The 14,691-nt window shown below is 43.6% G+C and overlaps 1 protein-coding gene across 2 annotated transcripts in view; it reads right to left on the reverse strand.

Moving 5' to 3' along the window:
• CCDC149 (coiled-coil domain containing 149) overlaps positions 1-13,602 on the reverse strand; it is a 77,378-nt gene extending 63,776 nt beyond the window's left edge. For both annotated transcript variants that reach the window (XM_030564029.1, XM_030564028.1), the window contains exons 1-3: positions 13,457-13,602; positions 2,331-2,492; positions 1,044-1,082 (exon numbers count right to left, since the gene is read on the reverse strand). In XM_030564029.1, the coding sequence (XP_030419889.1) occupies positions 1,044-1,082; positions 2,331-2,492; positions 13,457-13,504 (249 nt within the window). In that variant the 5' untranslated portion in view covers positions 13,505-13,602. The remainder of the gene's footprint in view (positions 1-1,043; positions 1,083-2,330; positions 2,493-13,456) is intronic.
• Between the last annotated feature and the right edge of the window lie 1,089 nt (positions 13,603-14,691).

Below are 14,691 nucleotides of genomic sequence, written 5' to 3' on the forward strand. Positions count from 1 at the left end.
GCTAAGGCTCCCGATCCACGAGGGTAGCATGCACTCCTAAAAGGTATATAACTTCTATGTAATCTGCATCCTGGGTCTCTCCCTGACTAGCAGGGGGACACCACATTCGAACATTGTTTCAACCTTGCACAATAAAACTTTGTTGTTTGGACACACTGTAAATCTTTGGTTTTTGTGCCTCAGCCTAGAAACGAACGGTGTGTGGCCTACAGGTATAATTCGCAACAAATGTTAGGCACCAGGAGGGACTGATGACAGACTAAAATGGAGATTCTCAAACTCTCAATAGTGTGGGCTACACTTTAGAGAGACTGTTTCATGAACACCTTTCATTTGGGCTCACCCAGATCACCTTCCCACCTATCTGTGCTCACATAATATCCCGGGGCAAAAAGTGCAATAGATGTTTTGCCCTTTTTGAGAAGTTACAATGGTTATTTTCTTCATTTCAACACACCCTCTCATTTCTTGTATTTCTCAGTAGAAACCAAGATCCATCCTCGTGCAACTGACAACTCTCTGCAGACCAACAAGTACTCTGTTGAGCATGGTATCTGAACCTCTGGCCTAAAATAAGTATAAGCAATTAATACAGCTCCCCACTGAAACCCTTCCAAAACCAGGAGAGCATGCAACTGGAAAGAGCACCTAAACACAGTGTAAACAACAGGAATACACTCAACACATTCCTAAGCCCCCTTTGACACCATGATGCCCCTATTGTTCACTTGTTTTAGGACTCAACTACAAGAAACAAATGAAGAGGGCAATCTCAACTCTCATTACCTTTGTTGATTTCAGTTTAGGTAAAATGCTAGGTATAACCATTTGCTCTGTTTATTAATGATAGCTCAGATATTTCAGGAGTTAACATGTTTAAAATAAAGCACAAGTCACTGAAGACTTCACGGTCTTCCAATGTGAACTGGAATGTCCACTTGAGTATCAGATTTTGTTTTACTGACCTCAATATAATTTTAAGAGAGTTTGAATTCTCACAAAATAGTTTATGTATGATGCCAACTAAAACAGAAAAAGCCTACCTGTTTCCTTTTTTCAGGAGGAAGAGAGGGATCCCCATCCTACAAATAAAGAGAGGCATTTTATCAGCAGCTTATTTCTGAAATCGGTAACCATATAATCTTTGCAGCTCTGAGACTTTAAAACACCAGAATGTATCTGAACCAACAGTTTTCAAAAATTAGGTTTCAAGAAGTTGCAGTTTGATTAAAGACACTCCATGTTAACTTCAGAAGATTCTTGGACTGGAAAGTTCAGATTGATTTACATTGCTAAAAACAGCCCATCATAGCTTTGTGCTGCATTGTTCTCCATAACAATACATGACGTTACCATGGCGTAACACCGCAGTCAGTTTTTAAATGGTAGTCTGACTTTTAGACTAATCTCTTTGGGATTGGAACAGTCTTTGTTTGTGCCTTATAAACAGTCTTGGCAGAATTTAATTTTTTCTCATCAATTTTCTCTCATCAATTAATTTTCTTCAATTAACTATTTTTACAGCTGCAGGAAATTAAGGGGAGCAGGTTAGGGCAGCACTGACAGCAGGGCTATAGAGGGGTTCCTCTACTGACTGCAGAGCTGCAGGATGCTCTCTGTGCTGTCGAGGGGCCCAAGACACTGGGTGCCAGGTGCGGAGGAGGCTGCAGTCCTGGCTTGGCAGAGCACAGATCCCCAGGCAGTGCTGCCAGGAGGACAACTAGCCACTCAATGTGGGGGAGGAGAGAGACCACCCCATGCTCAATGGCTCCGTCCCTGGGCAAGAGCCATTCAGCAGTGAGGGGGCCTTTCCCACGGCCAGAGGCTTGTCCTTCTCCTTACAGCTCTGGCCAGAGGTCTCCGTTCCGCCCGCCAGGACCAGTGTCTTCCTCACACCTTGCATCTGCGGAGATCCAGTGTTACCGGTCCATTGTCACGGCTCCACCCATCCACTCACTCACTCCTTTGACAGCAGGGCTGCAGAGGGCTCTGTGCTGCCACAGGGCCAGTGACACCAATCCCTGCAGGCACAAGGTGCAGAGGGGAGGTTGAACTTACAGCAACTGTTACCATCATCGGTTTCAGAATGGCAGCTGAAACCGACATTTACCAACATCTCTCAATTTACATTGAATCCTGCCAACCCTACTTTTATAGCACCAACTACACCAGTGCTTAACAAATAAATTATGGTGGAACTGGGATTATACCATCTGGAAGTTGTATAGCAAACAATTTTTACAGCACACACTGCATTCATGAAAGAAAACACTTTTTAAATTCAGGTTCATTCTTGCCCAAATCACTGCAATGTTCATAAGGTAACATACAATCAGCTCCCGGTATTTCTTTTTCAGTGACTGGTGTCGTTCCCGCAGCTGATTGGCCATAAGCTTGTACTGGTCTCTCTCCTGTTGACATGTGTCCAGTTCCTTGGAAAGTATCAGCAATGCTTCTTTTTTACTTTCTAGCTTTCTTTTACATACGAGATACTGCAAGAGAGAAAAGGGAAAGTAATTGGACAAAGCATTAATTCACAAGACTGTGTTGAACTGAGAAAACTAAGTTTGCATTCTTTAAGAAAATATTTTAAGAGCAATTTATCTGTAAGGGTTTAGAGGTTTGCGTATGCGTCTTTCTAGATAAAAGCTAAAGACTTTAATATACTAGAATCACTGGGAAAGTATTTGCTGGACAAGAGAATCCTAAAATCAACTCTTAGGGCCAAACTATTCCAGCAGTTTCAAGTCACAGAGTTTCCTGGCCATTTTCCCCCTACACACCATCCACAGAAGCAGACAGGTAATTCCATAGCTTAACTTTGATTGTGGCTTTTTGGGCATATAGTCAAATGTTCTTAAAGAATTCCCAATCATCATTACCTAAATTGCCATTAATTTTTAGGTCCGTAATCAGTTCCTCTATTTATTTGTCAAGACTAGGTCTAATATAGAATTCCCCGGTATTGGTTGCAACACTTTTTGAGTTAGGAAATTGTCATGCATAATATTTAGAAATTCCAAGCATGTTTTAGTACTGGCACTATGAGACCTCAAGCATGTATCACCCAAACTGAAGTTCTCCATAATCACACAGCTTTTTCCCCCCTACACACAAAAAATACATGCATAAGGAGCTGGTCATTCTGCTCCCTAATGTGATTTGGATATCTGTAGCAGACACCAAATAATACTCCATCTTATGCTTTATCTGTCTGGACATTGATCTGTAAGCATGCAGAATCATTTTCTTTTGAGTTATCAGGGACTTAGAAACAGGTAATGCCATTTTTGGAAGAGTGCCACTCCCCTCCCCTTTCCCCCACTTGTTTTAACAATTGATTTTAACATTTCTATCACGGGGATAATCAAACCAGGTTTCTGTAATACCAGCTAGATCAAATTTATGCTCATAAATGAGCAATTCCAATTCCTCTTGTTCGTTACTATTCAGGCTCCCAGCACCGGCGTACAGGCCATTAAAGTTATGTACTAGTCTACCCCATGCTACCACTTTCCCTTGAGCCCCGGATTTTAAGAGAAAAGTTGGAGAAGTGTATATACACATTTATCATGCTTTTCTGCCATATAATTCTCAAAAAGTGTTTAGACCAGTGGTTCTCAAACTAGGGCCACCGCTTGTTAGGGAAAGCCCCTGGTGGGCCGCAGGTTCGGCCGATCACAGCTCCCAGTGGCCGCGGTTCGCCACTCCAAGCCAATGGGAGCTGCAGGAAGCGGGTGGGCTGAGGAACGTAATGACCGCCACTTCCCACCGTCCCCACTGGTCTAGAGCGGCAAACCGTGGCCACTGGGAGCTGCGATCGGCCGAACCTGTGGACGCGGCAGGTAAATAAACTGGCCCGGCCCGCCCCGCCAGGGGCTTTTCCTGAACAAGTGGCAACCCTAGTTTAAGAACCACTGGTTTAGACAACTTGCTTCAGTTTTTACAATGTGCAGTCAGACTTTCTGACCAAACACATGAGAGGATGTCTGTGAAGAAGTGCTATATTTCTACTGCACATACTGTACAACTTGATGTTATTCACATATGAGATATAGTACTAAACACATTTCAAATTTGCCCTGTAAGAGACCAAACATCATGGCATTCATGAAAACAATTTATAGTTTCATTATATACTCTGACAAGAATACTTTGTCATTATGGGTTTTTAAACAAAGCAACAGCATCAGCACTTCCAAACTGTTCAAGTCAGTGTAGTTCTTCAGGACAAAAATCATTACTAATATATACTACTTGCCTGGAATTGACTTACTTAACTTCAATTTAAAATGAGTAAGGAAAAGGTTGGGGGACTGTCTGATACATTAGTACAGCTAATGTCTTCCAAAAATGGTAAATGCTTAGTTGCAAAACCAAAAGGGAAATGAAAAGCAATTCCAAGAAGGATTTGAGCTGCTGGAGAGGACACTTCCACCTTGGATTAATTTTATTCCTAGCAGCAAAGAAGCTGAAACACTGCCATAAATGTTCTGGATTATGATGTCTTAGCTTAAGCCTCATGAAGGCAACTGTACCTCTCTACTTATGTCCTTACTGACACCTTGAAAGTGGCAAATCCCTGGTAAAAACCCAGAAAGGCATCCAGAATCTAAAACCTAATGCTGTCAGTTACTCTAATGGCAAAAACAAGTCTAAATTTCAACAAACAATTCTGCTCATCCATTTCTACGTTCTTTCCCACCCCACTTTAAAGCCAACCAAAAGTAAGGGATATCTGTGCAAGATTATGAATGGCTACTTAGAAGTAACATCACAAGCCAAAAGTTATGACTTCAGGTGAATAAAGCTGTTGGAATAGAAAACCATCCTACTAATAGAAATGTTTTCATATGGCATAACATATCCCTAATAAAGGAAAAAGATAAACAGAAGGGATTAAAACAATACTAAATATGAGACCTGAGAATTATCTATAAAGGGCCTTTCAAAGTTATCTATAAAAGTCTGCCTCCAACTGTCTTGCTGATAAATCACTTGAATTTCAAACCTTTTCCTATGAAGGATTCTTCTTCGAAGAACCCCCTTTCCTTTATTCAGATGTTCTCATATACGTAAGCCCCACAGATTCCTTCTCCAAATAATTACTAGCTACCAGAAATGGCAATTGGACAGGCAAACTAATACATATAAAAGTAAAAGCAAACCAAAATTCCTTGTAAAAAAAGTCCCCATGCTCATTTATTGACCAGGAACAAGGGGACTGGCACATGCAGTCAGCCTGATGTGGATCATAGAAATGGTTATGCAATATGTATAATGAGAAGGGAACAACAATTGAGCACCTCATATCAGAAGATGTTCACAATAAGCAACTACCTCCAAGCACCACTATTACCAGCTGGGTAGAACCAGCACTAAGATTCAGACCATAAAATGGAATTACAAAGAAAGATTTGTTAGTTACAAGAGCTACATGGTAGCCTGTAACTATACTGCAGTACAAATGCAGGCTTTCAACCAGTAAATATAGATCAAATGCTAAACAAAAATAGATCCTGCCATCCATGTCAGGCCTCCATTAGGAGTATATTCAGAGCATGAAAGAACATGTCACCTTTTATGGGGAGTAGGTAATTTTCCCTAATCAATTAGGCTGGCAGTCAGTGACTGAGCCATGAACAGATGGTGACAGCTGTGTTCAGGGTCCAAATGAAAAGGCATCACAATCTCCTCCACACGAACAGTGAATGGTGCTCTGACTTAGTGACTTATATACTGATGAAGAGCCATACACCAGAAGGTGGCCTGATATTTCTATGTAGGCATTTTTACCTTCTAAATGGATATTAAAAATTATACAGGGTTTGCTTCTGTGGACTTATGATGTCAAAAGGAAAAAAAATCTACAGTAATAGCCTATTCTGCTAAGTTTGATGATTCTCCAAAACTGATTCTCCAGAACTATGTTCCCAATTCTAATCTATTCATTATAAGGTGAAAAACAAATTATACCAAGACAGAATTCATAGTAGGCATGCCAGACACCATAAAATGCATATGCTTTTTACCAATGAAGAAAGAATTAATAATGGCCATAAAGCGAATGAGGCCAACTGAACACCAAAAGAGGAGTGTATTTAAGGAAATAAGGGGCCCTGTTTAAATCTGCATATCTGAGTAAATGAGACCAGCAGAACCAGTGTGGTGCCAATTAGAAGAGAACACAACACAGACTTGAATATTCTGTTTTGAACAAAGCAAGAAATGGGTGATTTTTAAGTGTGGTCTGTAGAAAAAATATCTAATAGCTGTTTCTGTTTATATGAATGCCAGAGGTTTCCTCTTCTCAAGTGGAAGAAAAAAGGTTACGTACAGCATGCCACAAAATCTGTGAGATATGAACAAAATGAATTCTGTAATGTAGTGTAGACGCAGTGAAATATTTTATATCCCCTCGCCCCCTCCCCCCAATATCTCATCTCTTCTGAATGGTTATATTGTTTTTTTAAAATCCAAGAAAGCTTCTTTTTCAATGTCAGCTAAAAACAACAAAACAAGAAGTTACACATGAACCTGACTGCGAACCTTCGATCTAAACAGCTAAAGAGTACAGCTTTCCTTATTTGCCTAAAGCAGCAAAGAATCCTGTGGCACCTTATAGACTAACAGAGGTTTTGAAGCATGAGCTTTCGTGGGTGAATACCCACTTCGTCGGATGCATGTAGAGGAAATTTCCAGGGGCAGGAATATATATGCGAGCAAGCTAGAGATCATGAGGTTAGTTCAGTCAGGGAGGATGAGGCCCTGTTCTAGCAGTTGAGGTGTGAAAACCAAGGGAGGAGAAGGAGAAGGGAGGTTTTCACACCTCAACTGCTAGAACAGGGCCTCATCCTCCCTGACTGAACTAACCTCATTATCTCCAGCTTGCTCGCATATATATTCCTGCCCCTGGAAATTTCCTCTACATGCATCCGACGAAGTGGGTATTCACCCACGAAAGCTCATGCTCCAAAACCTCTGTTAGTCTATAAGGTGCCACAGGATTCTTTGCTGCTTTTACAGATCCAGACTAACAGGGCTACCTCTCTGATACTTATTTGCCTAGTGACTTTTATCTACCAATTAACTGTTATCTGCAATAAAGCAAATGATAATTGCTACAAGGCAGATCATAATAATTAAAAGGAATATATATGACAAACTACTATATTGCCTGAACTGCTTTACTACCTGATAACTTCTCTAGTGAAACCGAGTAAGAGACTGATATTACAGGAGAGTGGAATTGTGCCAAGGTGACCCTCTCTAGATCAAACACTTACTATTTGTCCATTGCTATTTTTAGTGACAAATCTGGTTAGATCTCATCAGCTACTGTACAGACATGGTCTAATAATCCGATGAAGCTGGGACACGGTCAAGGTTTTAGATTTTTACAAAAATGCATGACAAGTTCATATCACAAAATAGTTTAGAAACGTGTCTATAATGCATTTGTATAAATGACTGGCTTATACCTTGGTATTTTCCTTCTTGCCATTATTTCATCAAGTCACCAACTCGCTGAGAGTGAGAGTAATGAAAACATCTCTAACCTTTGCTTATGAATCACTGTGGACTGCATTCTATGTATTCTTAACACTCTGGAATAAGTGCAACTCCTAATTTTTGGTAGGAACTCAATGGTACTATACAAAGATCTTGAAACTTTCCTTCTACTGCTATTTCCATTCTTGAGAGCTGAAACTATACAATCACATCTTTTGGACAAGAAATCCGGATCACTAATGTTTCACTCCCTCAAATATTAATGCCTTTATCTTCACAACCCCCTCCCCCATAAGGTATTTCAGAAATGGGGAACTGAGGGACTGAAAGATTAATGCCAAAATTTCTAAATCTTAATGATGGAGTAACCTTCGAGCTGCCATGGGGCTGACTTTTCACAGGTCAGCACTGGTTTCTCCCGCTGACTTCAGTTGCAATGTTGAGTGCTCAGCACACCTGAAAATTAGGCTTTAGGTATCTAGTTAGGTCTGAGGAACACAATTAGTGGCTACCTGTGACAATTCTGGTTTAAGTGACTTTCCCAGCATCACATACGAAGTCTGTGACAAAGCCAAAGATAGAAAACAGTTCTTCTGAGTTTCAGTCAATTGCTTTACCCATTAGACAATCCTTTTTCTTCCTACAGTTCCTTCTTCCTTTACTATAAACCAGGGATTGGCAACCTTTGGCATATGGCTTGCTAGGGTAGGCACTCTGGCAGGCCGGGACAGTTTGTTTACCAGCCACATCTGCAGGTTCGGCCAATCGCAACTCCCACTGGCCCCGGTTTGCCATTCCAGGCCAATGGAGGCTGCAGGAAGCGGCAGCCAGCATATCCCTCGGCCCACGCACAGCTTCCCACAGCCCCCATTGGCCTGGAATGGCAAACCGCGGCCAGTGGGAGCTGCAATCGGCCAAACCTGCAGATGCTGCAGGTAAACAAACCGGTCCAGCCCGACAGCGGATTTCCATGACAGGCTGCATGCCAAAGGTTGCTGGTCCCTGCTATACCCTTTTCAGCTGATGAAGTACACGAGGCAGGGTTCCTATAGGCTCACTGTGGATCACAATTTAGTCACAGTTACTTGAATCACTAAACACTATTTGTCCTGGTCTACACTGACTTCACTGGAGGTCAGCATCATGTAATTCAGTGATCTCCAAAGTGGGGTGCACAAGAAGAGCGCCGCCGAAGCAGTGCTGCTTCCCCCCCCACACACACACTTCAGCAGTTCGGCTGGGAGTCCGAGCAGCTTTTTTTTTCCCTCTCTGCGTTTCGACAGTTCGGCTGGGAGCAGAGGGTGCGTGCTCAAAAAGCTTTTACTGATGCGGTGCGCAATCAAAAAAGTTTGGAGACCACGGATCTAATTTGATTTCATTTTTCAAAGTCATATTCAAAGAGCATATTTGGTAATGTAGACAAGCCCTTAAGGTATTTACGGTCTTTGTGTCAGATCTTATTACCCATGTTCAGCCTTCTTGTGGTACTCATTGGATACCTTTTTCCTGTTCTGGACCATAGCGGGCAGAGAGACAGTATTCACCTCTTTCACCCCTCTTGCTTCCCCAGTATCCAACTGTCTGTACTGCCCAAGAAAAGTGATAGCCACTGCAGTAACCACTCCGACAGTTAGGAAGTTTTTTCTAATGCCCAACCTAAACCACCCTTGGTGCAATTTAAGCCCATTGCTTCTTTACCTATCCTCAGAGGTTAAGGAGAATAATTTTTCTCCCTCTTCCTCGCAACAATCTTTTATGCATTTAAAAACTTATGTCCCTCGTTAGTTTTTTCTTCTTCAGACTAAAGAAACCCAATTTCTTCCAACTTCCCGTATAGGGCATGTTTTTTAGACCTTTTTTTTTTTTTTGCTCTTCTCTGGACTTTCTCCAATTTGTCCACATCTTTCCTGAAATGTGGCACCCAGAACTGGACACAATACTCCAACGAGGTCTAATCAGCGCAGAGCAGAATTACTACTTCTCATATTTTGCTTACAACACTCCTGCTAATACATCCGAGAATGATGTTTGCTTTTTTTTGTGTTACATAGTTCACTCATATTTAGCTTTTGATCCACAATGACCCCCAGACCCCTTTCTGCAGTACTCCTTCTTAGGCAGTCATTACCCATTTTGTATGTATACAACTGATTATTCTTTCCCAAGTGGAGTCTTAGCATTCATCCTTATTAAATTTCATCTTATTTACATCAGATCATTTCTTCAGTTTGTCCAGATCATTTTGAATTTTAATCCTATCCTGCAAAGAACTTGCAACCCCTCCCAGGTTGGTATCGTCTGCAAACATTATAAGTCTACTCTCTATGCCATTATTTAAAACATTGAAGAAGATACTGAACAGAACTAGATCCAGAACCGATCCTTTTGGGACCCCGCTCATGCCCATCCAGCTTGACTGTGAACCACTAATAACTACTCTCTTGGGACAGTTTTCAAACTAGTTATACACCCTCCTTATAGTAGTTCCATCTAGATTGTATTTCCATAGTTTATTTATGAGACGGTCATGCAAGACAGTATCAAAAGCCCTACTAAAGTCAAGATATACTACATACTGTATACTGTTTCCCCTCAATCCACCAGGCTTGTTACCCTGTCAAAAAAAGCTGTTACTTATCACCTTATTATCTTCTAGGAGATCGCAAACTGATTGCTTAAATATTTGTTCCATTATTTTTCCAAGTTCACTGGTCTGTAATTCCCCCTTTTTATAGATTGGCACTATATTTGCCCTTTTCCAGTTCTCTGGAATCTCTTCCATGACTTTTCAAAGATAATTGCTAACGGCTCAGAAATCTCCTCAGTCAGTTCCTTGAATATTCTAGGATATATTTCATCAGGACCTGGTGACTTGAAGACATCTAACTTGTCTAAGTAATTTTTAACTTGCTCTTTCCCTATTTTAGCCTCTGATCCTACCTCATTTTCAGTGGCATTCACTATGTTAGACCTCCTATCGCTACTAACCTTTTTGGTGAAAACTGAAACAAAAAGTCATTTAACACTTCTGACATTTCCACATTTTCTGTTATTGTTCCCCATCCCCCTTCATTGAGTAGTGGACCTACCCTATCCTTGGTTTTCCTCTTGCTTCTAATGTATTTGGAGAATGTTTTCTTGTTACTCTTTATATCTCTAGCTATTTTATTCTAGTTTTGTGCCTTGACTTTTCTAATATTGTCCCTACATACATATTTGTTTATATTCATTCTTTGCAATTTGACCTAATATAAGCCAAGTTTAGATCAATTTAAGACAGTACACACATGGTTTTGTACTGATTTAACTAAACTGATTTTTAAACTCATTTTAGTTAAACCAGAGCAAGTTTTGTGAACACAAGGCTTAAGTGATTGCCTCAGCTCACAGGAAATCTGTAATAGAACTGCAGACTGAATCTTGATCTTCCAAGTCTGAAGGCAGCGCCACTGTTAGCAGCAACACAGTAGTAAGGATGGCATGGTATGGTAGTGCCACCCTTACTTTGTACTGCATCCTTCAGACCTGGGCCCCTGGCCAGCAGCCACCACTCTCCAACTGCCCAGCTCTGAAGGGAGCACAGAAGTAAGGGTGCAATACCATGACCCCTCTATAATCACCTTGGGCCTCCCCCTTGACTCCCTTTTGGGTTGGAACCCCGAGTTTGAGAAATGCTGGTCTCTCCAGTGAAATCTGTATAGTATAGGTTAAAAAGTATACAAAAGACCAGATTTCACGGTCTATGACACATTTTTTATGGCTGTGAATTTGGTAGGGCTCTAACCATAGCCTAAACTTGGTCTGATCAATGAGGCTCTGCATGGGCACAAGGGCTCATCCACATGGGTTTAATTTCAGGATCAGAGCCCAAACTTGGAGTTTGTAGGCTAAAATATTTTGGAGGTCTAATGAGCAAAATAAAGTCATGAGTGTTTTTAAGAAGTCCAGGGACCTTTCCTTCCACCATCATCATTTAAAAAAACAAACAAACCTCTTTCTGTCCCCATACCCCATGTTCCTCCAAGACTGATGAGAAAAATTCTGTCCTGACATTTCATATTGTATAAAAAACAGAAGAATAGAGAAAATGCATATTTCAGTCTTTCAGTTTATTGTGTATTTGACACAGCATAGTGTGTGTTGACAGTTAGACCCCAATTCTGGAAGTAGCTGAATTAGCATAGACCCCCCAGGCTCACACAAATCCCCACTGATATCACTGGAAGTTGTCACAGCTTCATGGCTCTGTGTTGGAGTGCAAGATTAGGGCCTTAGACCACAATCTTGCAATGTTATGCATGCAGAGCCCCAGTGAAATCAGTGGGTTCACCCACATGAATCATATTGTAAGATTGGGAAATTTCAAACAGCAGCAGGAGATAGAAGAGCATTTTGTTTTTGCAAAAAGGAAAATGTGCTTGTAAAACAACAAAGGCTGTGGATATAATACAGTGGCTACTTTTAACTCACTTGCTGGAAACTAAATAAATTTCAAGCTGATGTCTCTTTATGTGGTTGCCTGCTAGTTTGGGTTTGTGCATGTGTTACAAATTAACAGCCTGTTACTATTTTTTTTTAAGTGCAGATAGTTCAGAGGTTTGTATAAGGCGTGTAAAACAGAAATAATGTTTTCAAAACTTAATACTGAATTGTTACTTCTACCTATTGAGGCTACAGGCCCAAATCGTTGTCTACCGTAAAGATTTTGCACAACTTAAGTGCCCAATTCTTCTAAAGTTGATGTCTAAAGCCTTGCATTTGCAATAAGATTAGAAGAAAAACTAGAGTCTATTTTGTCTCAAACATGAACAAAGCTGTGTATACATACTATTGGCTACAACAGCATGCTTATGTTCAAGTGCAATCAGCTCTCAACCTTTGTTTTCTGTTGACACTATCTTAAAGCTTAAAGCAATTTAAGGCCTAGGGCCCCAATACTGCAATTTGATATGTGCACAGGTGAACCCCTGTGACTCTTGGACTGGCAATTGCAGGATCGGTACCTAAGTAAGAACTGCCTTCTGGTAGTAATCAGGAAGTTGGCTCATATAAGGAAAAACAAATTTAAAGTTTGGGCCCAAAGCAATCTGTGACAATGTCATTTACAGCTGTGCTATCCAGTGTCAATATTTAACATGCAACATACACCCAATGAGAGGCAGTGCACCATGAAGTTTCACATTGTATAAACTTCTGAAGGATGCCCAGCAGTTACACGTGAAGAGTGAGGAGGCAAGGAACATCCACAAGCCAGCCAAATGACAAACATTATGGAGCTTCCCTTCCTGCGCCTGTAGAGCGCCCACCTTGAGAAGTTACCACCACTCAAGTCATCACTAACTTTTAAAAGAAGTACCATTGAAAGGAACACATTCCTTATTCTACAGGAGTGGCTCCAAGTCCGGCAGCCCACACATGGTCACTGCAGTGTTTTGGGTCCGCACCGGCCTGTTTCTAGCTTTGAAGTGCTTTGGGAAGGAAGGCGCAAACCAAAGGCCAAGGATCAGCAGTCCAGGGGCTGGCTGTCACGTGGTGGCACACGGCCCATTAGGATCAGGAATAGCGCAACACTCAGGCTCCGCTCCACCAGCTGTTACTGCAGCACCTGCAGCGCTGCCTCCGCCTGCTGCACTCCAGGCTATTCCTGAGGCACCGGCTCAGCTCGGTGCAGGAACAGCCGGAACCATTCGGCTCACCGGGGCGGGAGCCAGCAAAGCCTGACGCCGGCCCGTGTCCAGGCCTACTCAAAGCTCCCAGCTCTGCCCCGCTGCAGCGCCCGCGGGCGGGCTCCCTTCCCCCCCGCCCCGCACGGGCACCGGCCGGGAGCCCCCCGCGGAGCACAGCGCCGAGGCCAGGCCCCGGCAGCTGCTCCCTCTGGGACTGCGCCGCCCCGCTAGAACAGCGGCTGCTCCCCCGGCCCGGCCCCCCGCCGAGGCCGCCTCACCTCGCCCACCAGCCCCTGCCAGTCGCTCTCCGTGCGATTGAAGCTCATGGCTGCGCGGCAAGCGGAGCGCCGCCGCTAGCGCTACGTGGGCTCAGCGGAGCCGCCTGCGCGAGGGGCGGAGCCTCCCCCACCCCTGCAGGGCCTGACTCGCCCCCGGCAGCCCGGTACAGGCGGCTCCGTCCCGCCCCCTACATCCTGGTACGGGTAGGCCCGCCCCCTACATCCCGGTACGGGCAGCCCCGCCCCACCTCCTACATCCTGGTACGGGCAGGCCCGCCCCCCCAGCATCCCGGCACGTGCAGCCCGGCCCCGCCCACTCCGCCTCCTGGCACCGCTTGACTAGCCCCACCCCTCCGGCCCGACCTGCCCCGCCCCCTACCGCCCGGCCCCGCCTCTCCTATCCAGGCAGGGGTGGGTGGTGCTGCCCCCTCCCCAGTGCAATAGGGGACGTGTCCCAGGAGCAGGCCCTTGCTCTCTGCCCCCAGCCCAGGAACCCCTCCCTTGCCAGCCAGGCCAGCAGGCAGGAAGGGGCACGGACTCCAAGCAGGGGCGAGTGTTACCTGCTACAGCCCTGAAGTGGGACCCACGGAGCCCTGTCGCCTGAATCCACACCTGCACGCTCTTGCCCCCCCTCCCCCCAGAAGAGCCTTGTGTTTTTCCAGTTTAGCTGAAACCCCGTGCAGAGTGACACAAGCTAAACTGCAGCAAACAGCTCTTCACAGCAGCAGCTCTCCACCTGCGCCAAAGTCTTTAACGTATTTAGCCTTGCAGTGCCCCACTGTAAGGAAGAATTAGTCCCATTTTACAGGCAGAGGGCTGAGGTACATAGAAGCTAAGTGACTTGCCCAAGGTCATGTGGGAATTTTGTTGCAGAGCAGGGAATTGATCCTGTGTCTCCCACAGTTTAAGCAAAAGCCATAACTACCAGCCCATACCTTTTCTCCTATAAGGTGGGAAAAAGTCACTCTCTTAATATTGGCTTAAGTGTGTCCACATGGAAATAAAAACAATATATTATTTTAAATTCACACCGTAGCTTAAATTGATGCATAACCTTCTCCTGATGCCTCAGACTGGATGGTCCAATTCAACTGCCATTGTAAATTAGAGACACAGTCTCCTAGCAGCTTTAGTGTGGAGGGATAGCTCAGTGGTTTGAGCATTAGCCTACTAACCAGGCTTGTGAGCTCAATCCTTGAGTGGGGCCATTTGAGGATTTAGTTGGGGATTGGTCC

This window comes from Gopherus evgoodei, chromosome 5 (genome assembly GCF_007399415.2).
Source record: "Gopherus evgoodei ecotype Sinaloan lineage chromosome 5, rGopEvg1_v1.p, whole genome shotgun sequence".
Classification (NCBI taxonomy): Eukaryota; Metazoa; Chordata; order Testudines; family Testudinidae; genus Gopherus; species Gopherus evgoodei.